Below are 17,288 nucleotides of genomic sequence, written 5' to 3'. Positions count from 1 at the left end.
GTAAGGTAGGTAGGTGTCCAGTGTTGTTACCTGGGGCGACAGGTGACTGTGGGGAGGAGGTGGGTTTGGGCATGGGGGCGGAGGAGAAGGGGTCTTCCGGGGGCCCGCTGAACGCACTGGTGATCTGAGTGCACAGCGAGCTGATGCTCTCCCCCTCGCCGTCCACCTCCGGGACTGGAGAAGGGACACGTGGAGAATGATCAACCAAAGAGACTAGAATTTTATTTTATTTTTTTTACTCCAGTCTTCCTACTACTATGCTCTTTTAACACTAGAACAGCCGTGCCCTTTTTTTACCTACTAAAAGAGCCGCTTGCCTCGGGGGTCAAATAGTTGGCCGGCTTGTAAATTAGCCCTGCTTCCTACACAGAAAAACTGCAAAATTGCTTTATACTCGCTTATCCTGAAGTGATTTTGAAAATGTAAGGACACTGGGGTGGTAGAACGCCACATATCTAGGAAAAGTCATGAAAGGAGGGTCCTGAAATTTGATTGAGTGCAAAGATATAACATCTTACTTTACTCCTCATGGCTGTTCTAGTGTTAAAAACATGCTGGACAACCAGTTCAACACCAAAACAACAATGCTCACATATACCACATATGAGTCCTCACAAGTCACATGACGACCAAAAAACTCTTTGACATTCATACATTAGGAGAACCAAAACAAGACGGAGGAAGTTGCACTCGAGGGGGTCGATGATGAGATGGGGGGGGTGAGACTGACGGGAGATTGAAGGCTGTGGGACAAAGGCACCTGACAGAACACAAGTCCATGCTGGTGGGTGTGGCGGGGTGCGGCCGCTCACCTGTGTTCTTCATCGGGAAGTCGGACTTGCGCTGCATGTTGGAGGGCAGCTCGTTCATGCGCAGGGAGAGCTGCCGTTTGAAGGGAGACGTCTTCTGGCTGAGGACCGGAAAGCCCCGGAAGGACCCCTGCCTGGCCAGGACGTCCTCGGGGGCGTGTCTCCGCGGGATGGCCTGGGGCCCCAGGGTGGACAGGGTGAGGGGCGGGGAGGGGGTGGGGGGCCCCGGCAGGTTGGCTATGGGGTTGACCACACCCCCGCCCGTGCTCATGGAGATAGTGTTGACGTCAGACTCGGCTGTTGGGAGGAGGAAAAACAAAAAACATCAGGGAGGGAGAAGAAGGAATAGTCCTTCACACTTGGGTTAGTCGTAGCCTTCATAATCGGGTTGTCATATGCAGGCACACACACACACACACACACGCTCACGCTCACGCACACGCACACGCACTCAATTATGTTGTACATTTCTTAGTAATGTTTTTTTTTGTTTTATATTTTGTTTTAATTTCTATTCTGTTTATGACTTATATTGTTGGTTCTCTTTTATTCACTCGTTGCTACTGTAAATGAGGGCAACCTCAGTAACTTACGAGTTTAAATAAAGGTTTGAATGAAAAACTCGCACACGCACCCCCCCCACCCACACCCACCCACCCCCACACCCTACACACACCCCCCCCCACCCCTACACACACCCCCCCACCCCCACACACCCACCCCCACACCCCTACCCCTACACACACACACACCCCCACACCCCCACCCCCACCCCACACACACACACACACCTTTCTTGGCGTCTTGTAGCTGCCTCATGACCTCCTCTCGTTCGGCCGCCTCCGTTGCCGTGGTGACGCGGAACGAGCCCTCCCGGGTGAAGGTGGTCCGGTTGGCGTCGAAGGTCGCCGTGACGCCACACTCCTTCTCCCTCTTCTGCTTGCGCTCCAGACAGGCGGCAAAGGCGCAGCCCACCGCATGGCTCAGACGCTCCCCCTGGAACCAGCACATGTTAGTTCTACAACAGCATGGCTCAGACGCTCCCCCTGGAACCAGCACACGTTAGTTCTACAACAGCATGGCTCAGACGCTCCCCCTGGAACCAGCACACGTTAGTTCTACAACAGCATGTCTGGATACTGGATTCTGATTGGCTAGCAACAGTGGTAAATATCCCAACAACAACCCACAGTTCAGACTGCATGTCCAGTATCAATGCGCCTCCCAATCAATCTGATTAAGAACACCTGTGTGCTGACCTACAATGCAATGGTTGATCTTGTTTATGGGACTATATTCTGTGGCGGAAGGATATATGAGACGCTCCCCCTGGAACCAGCACGTTCATTTGGGTGGAATTTTAAGTCATTGAACACATGGCATGTTTTACATTTATATTTAGGGCATTTAGCTGACGCCTTATTCCATGGTTCTTATTCTTATGGTTCTTATTCTTATGGTTCTTATTCTTATGGTTCTTATTCTTATGGTTCTTATTCCATGGTTCTTATTCCATGGTTCTTATTCTTATGGTTCTCACCGAGTCCTTGATGGCCATGAAGCAGTGGCAGATCCATCGGCGGGTGGTCCCGTCTCTGCAGATGTAGGAGAAGGCCCGCTCAAAGTTGCGGTCCGGAGCGCAGAAGGACACCTTCTCTATGGTCTGGTCCAGGATCAGGTCCTGCAGAGGAGAAGCACCATGTCCATGAGCGTTATTATGAATGAATGGTCTTTATTGTCATTAATACAGTACAGGTACCATACCATATTACACCATACTCCTCCTCCTCATCCTTATCATCATTCATTTATTTATTTACCAGGGACAGTGCACATTAATCAACAGTTTCCACATCAATGTAAATGCTCCAGAGTTATGAGCTCATGAGCTAATTTCCATCTGTAGTCCCTGAGCAGGCTATTACTAAATGAATGGTGTAGTGTCATTAAACACATCAGCAAGCACAACAGAACGACACTACAGGCAATTATACACTACATGACAAGACAAGACACAGCAAGACAATACAAGACAAGCAGGCACAGCGAAATGAACGAAATTGCAACACAATATAAAACCAGACAATACACAGACACATGACAAAGTGAAGGATATAATTAAAAACAGTGTTTACGAGCAGCGCTTGAGATGAGTAGAATTATTCATCATCACAACTAAGTGCTTCCTATTTTATTTATTGTCTTTTTTCTTTTTTCGTTCAATTCATGAAAACTGAAAGAAATGTGTGCAATTCGACGCGTGACGTGATGTTATGTCGACTCCGACCCAACAGATGGCAGTATAACCCACGATTAAACATGGATGTAAGAAGAACTGGTATATGAAGTCTCTTCCTGGTCTCTTGGAGCGGTACTGGAGTAAATAAGGATAAGATGTAGAAGCACTTCCTGGGGTCGGTAGAACACAACCGTAGCACCTTACTGCCAAGTGTTCCTTTTAATTGATTGGTGTGTGTGTGTGTGAGCTTTATCTTTCACAGAAGCCGTGTATGTACACGGAAGAGGCGCGGCACTCAATAGAAAAAGAGGCTATTTTATTTTCCGTCTCACCACCTTCATCAAATGTCTTTCACAGACCCTCTAATACGCCGTAGGCTTAGGGTTCCCGCACCTTCTGAAACATCACATTCAAGCACCTTTCAAGGACTTTCAAGACTCAATTCCCTCAAATTCAAGGACCCAACACGGCATAGTTTGAGACAGACGTAGATGAGAATTTATATAATAGGAACTATCCGCTCACAGACAACAATTAAAAAGAGAGGCTTGAATGTGTGAACACTAGATGGTCTCTTGCCTTCTCTACCACAGCACAGCAAAACAATATATTGTGAAATGTGTAAAGTTAAGCAATACAAACATTTTTGAATATAGATATGAGATATATTTTTGAGAGAGAGAGGGGAATTCAAGCACTTTCAATGACCCATGTCTATTTTCACAAACTTTTAAGGCCTTGATTTTTTTTTTTTTTCAAATTCACAAACTTTCAAGGATTTCAAGGACCCGTGGTGGGAGCCCTGGCCATAGGCCTTTACATGTCCTCTGGCTGCTCCGGGCTAGGAACTAGCTAGCTGCTCAGTGTCAGTGCCTGACACAGACACACAGACACAGACACATGGACACAGACACACAAGACACACACACACACACACACACACACACACGCACAGACACACACACAGACACACAGACACACACACAGTGACAGACACAGACACATGGACACAGACACACACACACACAGACACACACGCACACAGTGACACACACGCACACAGTGACAGACACGTACACAGTGACAGACAGACAGACAGACAGACAGACAGACAGACACACACACACACACACACACAGCCTGGCGGAGGACAGAATCCATTACCTTTGTTTTGTCGTCTACCACGCGGAGGCCGTCCGCCGACACCCACAACACCGCCCTCACCGCCTTCTTCCCCGCCTGCAGACGGACGAGACATAGACACACATGTGAGAGGGAGAGGGGCGGAGGGGGGGAGAGCAAAGCCAAAAACCCAGCCGAGGCTTTCCTGTTTCGCTCCCTCAGCTGACATCCCCTTTTACCCCGTTCCTTGAAAACCTACACACACAAACACACACACACCGCCTGGAAACAAACCAAGTAAGTGTCAAACCGGTCAAAGAAAGAAGGGTCAGAGGTCAGAGAGAAGAGAGGTCATGAGTAGGTGTGTGTGAGTGTACCCGTATTGGAATGAAGAAGAGGAGGAAGAGGAGAGAGAAGACCAGGTGAAAGTAGACAACAACAACAAAAAAGCTGACAACGTGGCCCAGGGGTTAAAACATAGAAAAGAATCAACTGTGCACACAGAGAGACTAAACCATTCACACAGATAGACTAAACCACTCACTCAGAAAGACTAAACCACTCACACAGAAAGACTAAAACCATTCACGCAAAAAGGTCACGCTACTCTTGTTTGATGGAGGAAAAGCTGATGGGACACACACACACACACACACACACACACACACACGCACACACACGCACACACACACACACACACACACACACACACATCTCCCCCCCCCACCCCTCACACACACATGCAGCTTTCCTGTTTGTTTGTACATAAGTGAAACGTCCACACAAGATCCCCCAGAGGTTCTTCTGGCCTTCAGGGCCGTGATCAAAGAGTGAGTGTTATGTGAGAGAGGAGGGGGGGAAAGAGACACTCACTCAGGAGACACAAAGCAGAACTTACTTTTGTAAAGAAGCCCTTGAAGAATTTCCTGTCCTGGTTGGTAAAAGGAGGAGGTGGGGGGGAGAATGGGGGAGGACAAGGCAGGAGAATGTTACCGGTGATGAGGAGGGCTAACAAAATAGTCCAGATGAGCGCATGTGGGTTGTGTGTGCTCTGGTGTGTGTTTGATTGAATGTTTGCTTGGTTTGTTTGTTTGGTTGTTTGTTTACGGGGGAAGGGGGGGGGGGGGGGGTGGAAGGTGGAATTGAAGCTTGGTTAAGAGAGTGGAGCAAATGGATGAAATGAAATCCACATAATTCCAGGTTGACCTTCCGATCAGGGTGATGTATAATATTATTATGATTATGATTATTATTATTATTATCATCATATTATTATTATTGTTAGAGTTTGTGTTAGTACTACCACACTGCCAACAACACTGGAAGCCAGTAATCCGTATAGATCCAGACGTTCAGATTAAGACCCCCTGGCAACACCCGGCTTTAATCTCCCGTCCTCCCCCAGGACCCAGGACCACAGACGCAGCGCCCCCACCACCCCCACCACCCCCAACACCACCCCCACCACCCCCAGCTGAGCCACAGACATCAGAGACAGTGTTTCTATCCCCCCTGACAGGATCAGACTGGAGAAGCACACAGGCGAGACATCTGGACAGGAAGATATGACTGGAGAAGCTTCAGCAGGTCAGGGAGGGAGAAATCCCAAACTGCATTACTTTGGACTGTGGACCTGGTCTGTGCCTGGCCTGGTCTGGTCTGTGTCTGGTCTGTGTCTGTGTCTGTGTCTGGTCTGTGCCTGGTCTGGTCTGGTCTGTGTCTGGTCTGTGTCTGTGCCTGGTCTGGTCTGGTCTGTGTCTGGTCTGGTCTGGTCTGTGTCTGGTCTGTGTCTGTGTCTGTGTCTGGTCTGTGTCTGTGTCTGGTCTGTGTCTGTGTCTGGTCTGTGTCTGGTCTGTGTCTGTGTCTGTGTCTGGTCTGTGTCTGTGTCTGGTCTGTGTCTGTGTCTGTGTCTGGTCTGTGTCTGTGTCTGGTCTGTGTCTGTGTCTGGTCTGTGTCTGTGTCTGGTCTGTGTCTGGTCTGTGTCTGGTCTGGTCTGTGTCTGGTCTGTGTCTGGTCTGTGTCTGGTCTGGTCTGTGTCTGGTCTGTGTCTGTGTCTGGTCTGTGTCTGGTCTGTGTCTGTGTCTGGTCTGGTCTGTGTCTGGTCTGTGTCTGTGTCTGGGCTGTGTCTGGTCTGTGTCTGTGTCTGGTCTGTGTCTGGTCTGTGTCTGTGTCTGGTCTGTGTCTGTGTCTGGTCTGTGTCTGGTCTGTGTCTGGTCTGGTCTGTGTCTGGTCTGTGTCTGTGTCTGGTCTGTGTCTGTGTCTGGTCTGTGTCTGGTCTGTGTCTGGTCTGTGTCTGTGTCTGTGTCTGTGTCTGGTCTGTGTCTGGTCTGTGTCTGTGTCTGGTCTGTGTCTGTGTCTGGTCTGTGTCTGGTCTGTGTCTGGTCTGGTCTGTGTCTGGTCTGTGTCTGTGTCTGGTCTGTGTCTGTGTCTGGTCTGTGTCTGGTCTGTGTCTGGTCTGTGTCTGTGTCTGTGTCTGTGTCTGGTCTGTGTCTGGTCTGTGTCTGTGTCTGTGTCTGTGTCTGGTCTGGTCTGTGTCTGGTCTGGTCTGTGTCTGGTCTGGTCTGTGTCTGGTCTGTGTCTGGTCTGTGTCTGGTCTGTGTCTGTGTCTGGTCTGTGTCTGGTCTGTGTCTGTGTCTGGTCTGTGTCTGGTCTGTGTCTGGTCTGTGTCTGGTCTGGTCTGTGTCTGTGTCTGGTCTGTGTCTGGTCTGTGTCTGGTCTGTGTCTGTGTCTGTGTCTGTGTCTGTGTCTGGTCTGGTCTGTGTCTGGTCTGTGTCTGTGTCTGTGTCTGGTCTGTGTCTGGTCTGTGTCTGGTCTGTGTCTGGTCTGTGTCTGTGTCTGGTCTGTGTCTGGTCTGTGTCTGGTCTGTGTCTGGTCTGGTCTGTGTCTGTGTCTGTGTCTGGTCTGGTCTGTGTCTGGTCTGGTCTGTGTCTGGTCTGTGTCTGTGTCTGGTCTGTGTCTGGTCTGGTCTGTGTCTGTGTCTGGTCTGTGTCTGGTCTGGTCTGTGTCTGGTCTGTGTCTGTGTCTGGTCTGTGTCTGTGTCTGGTCTGTGTCTGGTCTGTGTCTGTGTCTGGTCTGTGTCTGGTCTGTGTCTGGTCTGTGTCTGTGTCTGGTCTGTGTCTGGTCTGGTCTGTGTCTGGTCTGTGTCTGTGTCTGGTCTGTGTCTGGTCTGTGTCTGGTCTGTGTCTGTGTCTGGTCTGTGCCTGGTCTGTGTCTGTGTCTGTGTCTGGTCTGTGTCTGGTCTGTGTCTGTGTCTGTGTCTGTGTCTGGTCTGGTCTGTGCCTGGTCTGTGTCTGGTCTGTGCCTATTCGGTTGTTGACGTCTGTCTGACGTCTGTCTGACGTCACGCGTGACGTTTAGCAATTTCCGGGTCCAAATAAAAAAATCCCCACACCAGAGTACCAATGAATACTACAGCGGTAGAATGACAGTTCAATCGTCTTTTAGACTGGGATCTATTCATACAACAAGGAACACAGCACTTTCCCGTTTTCCCCATATTTGTCAGCGTCTTTGAGCCTCGGAAAAGCGCTAGATAAATATAATGAATTATTATTATTACTGAGGCATTTCGAAGAGAGCGCCTCAGCCAACTTTGGACCCGGAAACACGTCACGACTTAACAACCGAATTGTGATGTGACGGAGGACAGAGATTGGCTCGACTGCTGGGAGGGGGGGGGGCCTCTGAGTGACGACCACTCATCAGCAGGGGTCAGGGGTCAAGCTAAGGCTAACTGCACGTTGCACAAAGGAGCAGCAGCCAATCAGAAACCAAACTAATCTTAATCCCTCCCGTCCCTCTACCCCTCCCTGGTAACGTCCCAGAGTTCCTTTCACCACCAGCGGTGAGGAGTGCTGCTCTGGTCCTGTCACACAGCTGTGGTGGAGGCGGGGCTTGGGAGGGAGGTGGGGCTAGGGAGGGGGGCGGGGCTAGGGAGGGAGCACCATGTTAGTGCAGGGTGGTAGAACGTGTTACTGGCGATGGAAGTGAAAACGGAGTGACTGTGAGTCGGCGTTGTTAGTGGCAACTGCAGACATGCTGAGGGCACACACACACACACACACACACACACACACACACACACACACACACACACAGCTGTTAGTTGAGGAGAGGGAGTTAAGGAGGTTAGCTCTGGAGGAGGTTAAGGACTAGGGGAGGAGGAGGAAGAGAGGGGGTATTCATGGGGACATGTGAATATAAACCTGCTTAAAAAAAAAAGAGAAAACAAAAGCAATCCAATAAAGTCATCAACAACAATCATATTTAATTTTAAAAAAAAACGTAAAATATATTTTTTAAAACCTGGAAAATAAATGTGTGAAAACAGATGTCTGGAGGGAGGAGAGGTTGTGAAAGGTGCAGCTGTGGATCACAACAGAGTAGAGAAGTGTAAACATGATATAAACACAGGGCCTACAGAGAAACCTCAACACGACAATTACACCCTACGACCTCTACTAACCCAACACTGGCCTTCCTAACAACACACAACAACCCCAGCTCCAGACATGACAAGGTTGGTCGTGTGCAGAGCCACACCAGCACCAGAACAGAACATCGCTGTCGGCCAACAACACTAGTAGGTAGGGACTCTGGGCCACAGGCCAGCAGCAACAGGAAGTGACATCACTGTGAACGAGGGCAGAGTGGAGGTTGGTGGTGCCGCAGTGCAGAATCTGCCTAGTCCCTCCTCCTACCCCCCCCCCCTCTCTCTCTCCTCCTCCTACCCCCTCTCTCTCTCTCTCCTCCTCCTACCCCCTCTCTCTCTCTCTCCTCCTCCTACCCCCTCTCTCTCCTCCTCCTACCCACCGCCCTCTCTCTCTCTCTCCTACCCCCCCTCTCTCTCCTAACCCCCCCTCTCTCTACTCCTCCTACCCCCCCCCCCCCCCTCTCTCTCTCTCCTCCTCCTACCCCCCCCCCCCCCCCCCTCTCTCTCTCTCTCTCTGGAGTCACAGGTCACAGAGGAAAACGCTCATTGCCACCCCAAAGACTGCCGGGAGGACAACATTAAAAACGACAGCACATAGGCGCGCGCACGCACGCACGCACGCACGCACGCACGCACGCACGCACGCACGCACGCACACACACACACACACGTGTTTCCCACAGGGTTGTGTGAGACTGTGGTGGGTGCACCTCGGACCCTCTAATGTGTTTGGTCAACAGGGGGGTTCGTTAGGAGACCATGGTGGGACTAATTAGGTCATTATTGGGAAAGACTGCACACATGCACACACACACACACCGTAAACAGTAAAAACACACCACCATGTATATAAATACACACCATACATCACATGTATGACATTACAGCCTCCACGGCCCAGCCTCAGGCAGCAGCACACGCACGGCACGCACGCACGCACGCACGCACGCACGCACACACACACACCTCCACAGCCCAGACAGCCGAGGCGGAGTGTGGAGTCCAGTGGTGTAGTCTACGTGATACGCAGGACTACGCCGTATACCCACTAGGAAAGGCCAAGGATTTCCATTTTTGCAACGGCATTTTGTGACAGAACTTTCACACTTTCATTCATAAAATTCACCTCGTCTGTGTTACGAAGCACTTGACTTTTGGACCATTTGCCATACAGACAAAAAAGGAAGCGAATTGGCATTTTTTGGGGTTCCATCTTGATTCATTTCTGCGTAAATAGATAATTTCCTTTCCTGATTTCCTTGCAGGATCTCATTTTTAAGACCTAGCGCCTAATTTTTGGGCCGAATAACTGAAATGTGGGACCTTTTTTAGGGCCTTGTGGATTGGAATGCTGGATTTTAGACTTAACGGCTTTTTTTACAGACCAGCGCGGGAACCCTGCTTCATCCAATCAGAGCCCAGGATTTTCCACCTCCGTTCAGATAGTCCGGTCAAAATGGCCAACTGTCTGACTGAGAGTGCAGGTGTTTCCCCAGGTGAGCTACACGGGCAGCAGAGGGCGCTCAAGGCCTCTTTCTTGGGCTCGTCGACAGAGAAGGGCTTTCCTGTCAGGTGAGGCTACTACCAGACCAGTGCAGGTGGATTGTTGCCACGTTTAGGTGCTAGGGTTCAGAAGTTCACACCTGCACGTGCACACATCTCGATAGCATGCCATCTGTGGTACGAATGGACGACACACACATTTAACACACTCATAAACCTCCTGTGTCCTTAAACCAGGCCTGTTATTGGCACACTGATAAGAGCCCAGGGCAGGCAGGAGGCAGGCAGGGGGGGAGGGAGGGAGGGAGGGAGGCAGGGGGAGGGAGGGAGGGAGGCAGGGCCTTTCCAGGGGAGGAAATCTTATTAAAGCCAGGAGGTTGAGAGAGTCAGAGCCCACAGGGGAACAGCAGACAGAGCAGTCCTGGCTGTGTTCGTTGGGTCCTCTCTCCATCTCGTGCTCCGTGTTAGGAGCAGCGTAACTCAATAAGGGGGCTCTGCCCCGGGGGCTAGAGGACCAGGACAAGATGTGACCTGTGTGAGCAAACCACATGTGTTTGTCTGCTGCATGCTACATGCTGCGAAATTGTGCGCGCGTGTGCGTGTTATGAAAACCACCACAGACATTAGACCTGTGCCTGTGTGTGTGTGTGTGATGAAGACCACAGACGTCAGGCCTGTGCCTGTGTGTGTGTGTGTGTGTGTGTGTGTGTGTGTGTGTGTGTGTGTGCGTGTGTGTGTGTGTCAGGGTTTCCGTTAGAAAAATTTGCCGTCGGACATCGTGTCCGGGAAGAATTCGATTTACCGGACAAACGTGATATATTCCGGTCTTCATATTAAAATATAATAAAAAAATGTTTTTTCTAAATCATCTTTTTTTTTCTTCAAATCTAATATAGCTGTTTGTCGCGGTGATTACTGTTGTGTAGCGGCCTATATATGTCATTTAATGTCTATTTCTCATCCGATACGATTAGATGCGAGCTATATAATATATAATAATATAACATGATTTGATGCATGCGCGCTATGCCATGCGTCAAATCCAGCGCTGAACGGGTCCAGCGCTGAACGGGCGCCTCACTGGGAACTGAACAGACAGCATCGATCAATGAACGGACTCCACATTACATTAACTGAAGTTTGTTAAATTGTTTGGGATTAATGTGAGTTTTCTATTTTCTCTTTCCAGTTTTACCCTTTTTTTTAAATCAATAAAACAACGTCATTTCTATAACCAGGTCTCGCTGGTTGGGAAGGTATTTCGTTTAGCTCGGGAGTATGACAATGGGGAGAACATAACTGTTTATTGAGAAACAATTGATAGGCAGTCTGGGATACGTATATAAAGAAATACCACAATGTCTAGATGTATAACATTTTATTGAACAGTAACAGTGCAAGCATGTAGGCTTCTGGCGTGACACGGCTAGCCTAATTTCCGTTCATATGCCTTTTATCAGATAAAATAAAGTAGAATAAAACTCTTTGAAAATAAATAGGCTTTAAATTAACTTGCAATGCGTATAGGCTAATTTCCGTTCGATGTTACAGCCTAGGCTATGCCTTTTCTCAGATAGATAGGGGATAGCCCTGTAAGCTCATACGGGTCTGTATGTCGTCCTGAAGACCGGCTGTTAGATCATATCGCTGAAGTTTGTCTCCATCGTAGTGTAAATGTTGTCCGTTTCGTTTGTTATCCTTGTTATTGTGCGATAAAGTTAAAGCGCTCCGCTTCGGGACACCATTTTCAGCTGAGCACCAAACACACACAATACTGCCCGAGAGAGAAGGACCCGCCCCCTTTAGTTAGCCTATAGCCTATAGGCTAACTAAAGGGGGCGGGTCCTTCTCTCTCGGGCAGTGTTGTGTGTGTGTGTGTTTGGTGCTCAGCTGAAAATGGTTAGAGGGAATTATTTTCACCGGACATTTATGTCCGACGAGTTTTCAATTTGTCGGACTTCTACTAATTTTACCGGACAAAGACCGGTAATTACCGGTTAACGGAAACCCTGGTGTGTGTGTGTGTGCGGGTGAGATGAAGACCACAGACCCCAGGTCAGTGCATGTGAGAGTACCCTGCGGTTCAATCCCCGGCTCCACCTGTCTATGTGTTGAGGTGTCCTTGGGCAAGACACTGAACCCAGAATTGCTCCCAGTGAGCGGGCCGGCGCCTTGCATGGCAGCTTGCCGCCACTGGTGTGTGAATGTGTGAATGAGAGGCCGTTGTAAAGCGCTTTGGAATAAGGCGACTATATAAGTGCAGTCCATTTACCATTACCATCAGTTGAGACTTAACCAGGGTTCCTAAGTTTCAACAAGTCAAATGTAAGCCCTTTTTATACCTTTTTTAGACCTCTTTGGATAGAACTTTTGACCTATTCGCAACAACATGTGATAGCTTTTTGTCATCCTCGAGGTGATGAAATGAGGGATTTCACTGCCATACAGACAAAAAAGGAAGCAAATTGGATTTTTTTGGGGTTCCAGCTTGATTAATTTCCGCGTCAAATAGATGTGGTCGGACTGATTTCCTTGCAGGATCTCATTTTGAAGACCTAGCGCCTCATTTTTGGACAGAATAAATGAAATTTGAGACCTTTTTAGGCTTTATAAATTGGATTTTAGACTTTAAGGCTTTTTAAGACCAGCGCGGGAACCCTGTTAACCCTCAGGCCTGAGGCAGACGCCTGACTTCTCAGCCATGCAGGAGACAGAAGAGACAGGTTAACACCGCCGTACCCCACTCACAAACCAAAGCACATATTCTCCATAATTCCTTCCAGGAAATTAATAATAAATGTGCAGATTAAGTTATACGCTTCCAACAGAAGGCCATTCAGACAGGGCTGGTGCAGAGACCACAGAGCGCAGGTCCAGTCTGTCTCTGAAAGGTTAGCTTCCGTGTTCATCAGTTGGAAATGAACCTCTCTGCAATAACATCATCAACCATCTAGTATTTCACTCCGCTCCTCCACCTCTGCTGGCCGACTGGCCCCACCTCCTCTACACCAACACAGCAGTCATGCTGCCCGATCACGTCTCTTCACGACACTGGCTCCCCGCTGGTGGAATGAGCTTCCCACGGCTGTCAGAACTGCAGAGTCACCATATGATAGCGTTTTGTCATCCTCGAGGTGATGAAATTAGGGATTTCACTGCCACTGCCATACAGACAAAAAAGGAAGCGAATTGGCTTTTTTTTGGTTCCAGCTTGATTCATTTCCGCGTAAATAGATGTGGTCGGACTGATTTCCTTGCAGGATCTAATTTTTAAGACCTAGCACCTCATTTTTTAACCGAATAACTGGAATTTGAGACCTTTTTAGGCCTTGTGAGTTGGGTTGCTGGATTTTAGACTTTACGGCTTTTTAAGACCTGCGCGGGAACCCTGATTTCAAAGGGAAGATGGGCCTTTGCCACGGTTCGGCTACCGGCATTGAGTCATTATAAATAATGGAATCAGATTGGACAGATGTCTTAAGGAGGTGAACGCAGAGCAGAGGCCATAGTCGCTAGTCAGGACAGGAACGTCACAGCATGCTAACCTCAGGGGTGCAAACTGGTGATGAACCCAAAATGGTGACATTTATTTTGATTTATTTTTAAATCGATGCGCGGCTAACCTTAGAGGAGAACATGTTTGTTGTAGCGGTGGTAGAGGGATAGCGCTGGCACTAACAGTGGTCTAACAATGGCGCGTGTGTAAAGTAAGTAGCAGCCCTAACCTTAACACCCGTATAATGACTTTGAAAAAACAGTTGAAAACTTGACTTGTGTTCTGTGTCTGTGACTGTACCTAGCTGCCTGCAGCTAAATGTTATTTCAACAGCAGCAGCAGAGTTTAGCAGACAGGAAGATTAGTTAGCTCGCACATCATGTGACTTGGATGAGACGTAGAATCCCCCTCCCTAATTTTTTTTGCCCCAGATCTAGACATTAATCACGTGGATGACCTATTTTGAGGTAAAAAGAAACGTCTAAGAAAGGTGACAAGGGGGGCTTAGGTGGCGTAGCGGGTTAAGCGTTGACCATGTAACCGCAGGGTCCCCGGTTCGATTCCGGCCGGGGACATATCCTGCATGTCATCCCTCCTCTCTCTCTCACCCATCCTTCCTGTCTAAAATCTCTACAGTATCTGTCAATAAAATGAAAAATACGAGTGGGAGTGCCCCACTCAGAAAACATAAAATAAAGAAAGGTGACAAGTTTGTGCCCCTGTAATCTAGTGGAGGTGATGACCTGGGTGGGCAGCCGGGATACTGTCAACATGGAAAAGCAATCGCTCCGCGCTTTTCCTTTCTCGACGCTGGAATTTGCAAAAAGTGCATATGTGTCTATCTACTCTGGGCCGTTGGACTGGGGGGGCGGGGTGTGGGTGGGGAGGGGGGGGGGGGGGGGTTGACTGCTCAAGACCCATCAAACACTCTGGAGTCAGTCAGGGTACAGTGGGGGGGTGGAGACCTCTTATGACAAATGCAACAACCCATTCACCCACAGTCAGATGGGGCCTAATACACAAAGGAAGACCAGAAATAAAAACAAGGAAATCAAACTAACATGAGACGTGAGGGGAGGGGGGGAAGTACCGTGATAGAGGAGACAGGGTGGGGGAGATAAGAAAATGAAGAGATGGAGAGAAGAGAGAACATGAGAGAGAGAGAGAGAGAGAGAGAGAGAGAGAGAGCGCGTGCATGTCAAGGAGAGAGAGGGGGGGGGGGGTCTCCCAGCTATGGAAACCCACTAGGGCAGGTTCACAAGGAGAGCAGTGAGGGGGTGGTGAGGCGGTCCAGGGAGTACCTACCGTCTTTAGCCTCTTGACAGCGTCCTCACAGATGTGCATGCCCCTGGACTCATCCACCTCCACATGGCCCAGGTACTGGAGAGAGAGAGAGAGAGAGAGGGTTTACCTACAAGTTTCAACAAATCACATTTTAGACCTTTTTTAAGACCTCGTCGGATAGCATTTTAGACCTATTCGCGAGGCACCATATGATAGCTTTTTGTCATCCTCGAGGTGATGAAATTAGGGATTTCACTGCCATACAGACAGAAAAAGGAAGCAAATTGGCATTTTTGTTGGGTTCCAGCTTGATTCATTTCCGCGTAAATAGATGTGGTCGGACACATTTTGAACACCTAGCACCTCATTTCTAGACCTAATAGCTGAAACTTGTGGCCTCTTTAGGCCTTGCAAATCGGAATGCTGGATTTTAGAAGGCTAGATTTTAGATTTTAGAATGCTTAGGATTTTAGAATGCTGGATTTTAGACCAGCGCGGGAACCCTGGAGTGAGAAAGGAACACCAGTCAGGGGCAGGGTTGGTTATGAGCGGGTTATGACTACCCCTTCCTGCCGCTCCCCGGGGGCCCAGAGAAAGGTCAGCGTAGCTCCCGTGTAGCTCCCCTGGATGAGTAGCTGCTGGGACATCAATGGGCGGAAGGAGCTGCCGCCACCGCCCCTGCGCACTCTCCTGCGTGTCACGCCAGTGTCACGTCTCCCTGACCCACCCAGCGCCCCCGCCCCATAGCCTGGGAGGCAGGCGGCCATTGTGTGTGCCGAGCAGAGAGGAAGTCCTTACCCTTCCCTTACTGAACACACACACACACACACACACACACACACACACAGCGACCCCGGGCCGACCCTGGGCGTCCGCAGGCTATTCTGAGACGTGTGACGTCTAAGTCACGGCTCTGACTCACGTCCGTCCATCAGCCTGCTAGAAGATTCTTCATCAGGATAAAAAAGAAAAAAGAAAGAGGTTCTTCTCCTAGCATGACGACTGCCAATGGCCGTTGGCCTGAGCTAGATTACTCTTCCTGCTACGGCTGGTGGATTGATGATTCACTTGCTTAGTCAAATGTAAGTCGCTTTGGAATAAGCCGTCTGCTAAATGCCAAAAATGTAAATGTAAATGTAGGATACAGAGGATGTTGATGCAAATAATAATAATAATAATAATAATAATAATAATAATAATAATAATAATAACAACTTAGATTTATATAGCACCTTTCTCAGACCCAAGGACGCTTTACAGATTTCATAGACAGACAGAACAGAAAAACAAAACAAAGAAACAAAGACAACGAGAGTGACAAAACTAGACTAGAGGCCAAAGGCCTTAGAGAACAGGTGGGTTTTGAGGGCTGATTTAAAGGTGTCCACTGTCCAGGGTAGGGGGGGCGTTGCGGATCGCTGTGGGGAGAGAGTTCCAGAGGGTGGGAGCTGCCACACTGAAAGCTCTGCCCCCGAAGGAGAGTAGCAAAGTGATGGTAGTGGGGGCCAGAGCAGGTGAAGCATCTAAAATGGGGTTAGCGATTAGACACGGCCAACAATGAAACGAGCCACTCCGTACACATAGGCCTGAACATAGTCTAACCTATTATAGACAGCTATCCTGAACATAGTCTAACCTGTTATAGACAGCTATCCTGAACATAGTCTAACCTGTTATAGACAGCTATCCTGAACATAGTCTAACCTGTTATAGACAGCTATCCTGAACATTGTCTAACCTGTTATAGACAGACAGCTATCCTGAACATTGTCTAACCTGTTATAGACAGATATCCTGAACATAGTCTAACCTAACCTAACCTATAGTCTAACCTAGCTAGCCAAGCTGCCTCATCTTGTAGGGCCAAAGTAGTCTGATATCATACACCTTAACTGCTCCTCCTGAGACTTCTACTGCCCCCCAGCACTGCGTCTCCTGAAGACACCCGCTTTTCTCCTCTACTGTGTACCCTAAAACTTCTATTGCCCCCCTTGTACTGTTTCTCAGTTTCTCCAGTCTAAATATAAAACATTTAAAAATAAACTAGGTTTAGAAGAAGGTGATAGAAGGACCTTCTTCTATCAATGGCCCCGGGCCTGAGCTGGATTACTCTTCCTGCTACGACTGGTGGATTGATGATTCACTTGCTTAGTCAAATGTATCGATTGTAAGTCGCTTTGGAATAAGGAGTCTGCTAAATGCCAAAAATGTAAAAATGTAAAATGTAAATATCAGCCCACTCAACGTGACTAAGCGCCGGTTCGATCACAGACACAAGAGGAGCAGCAGCAGGGGTAGAAAGCATGAACTGGCCACGCCTCTTCTTAACCAAGCAGCCAATCTCATCCATCACCATATTCCATATTTAGAAAGTTAACAGAAAAATTATATCATTATTTCACA

The 17,288-nt window shown here is 48.7% G+C and overlaps 1 protein-coding gene across 1 annotated transcript in view; it reads right to left on the bottom strand.

Annotated features, from left to right (window-relative positions):
• The window catches only part of numb (NUMB endocytic adaptor protein), a gene marked incomplete at its 3' end in the record, with an annotated part of 51,483 nt that overhangs the window by 2,933 nt on the left and 31,262 nt on the right, over positions 1-17,288 (bottom strand). The window contains exons 3-9 of the mRNA XM_080533071.1: positions 14,907-14,981; positions 5,069-5,101; positions 4,213-4,287; positions 2,350-2,490; positions 1,601-1,805; positions 813-1,106; positions 31-174 (exon numbers count right to left, since the gene is read on the bottom strand). Coding sequence (XP_080389197.1) covers positions 31-174; positions 813-1,106; positions 1,601-1,805; positions 2,350-2,490; positions 4,213-4,287; positions 5,069-5,101; positions 14,907-14,981 — 967 coding nt within the window. The remainder of the gene's footprint in view (positions 1-30; positions 175-812; positions 1,107-1,600; positions 1,806-2,349; positions 2,491-4,212; positions 4,288-5,068; positions 5,102-14,906; positions 14,982-17,288) is intronic.

The sequence above is a fragment of the Nansenia antarctica genome (genome assembly GCF_963989245.1).
Source record: "Nansenia antarctica genome assembly, chromosome: 1".
Classification (NCBI taxonomy): Eukaryota; Metazoa; Chordata; class Actinopteri; order Argentiniformes; family Microstomatidae; genus Nansenia; species Nansenia antarctica.
This window is presented reverse-complemented; position numbering and strand designations above follow the sequence as displayed.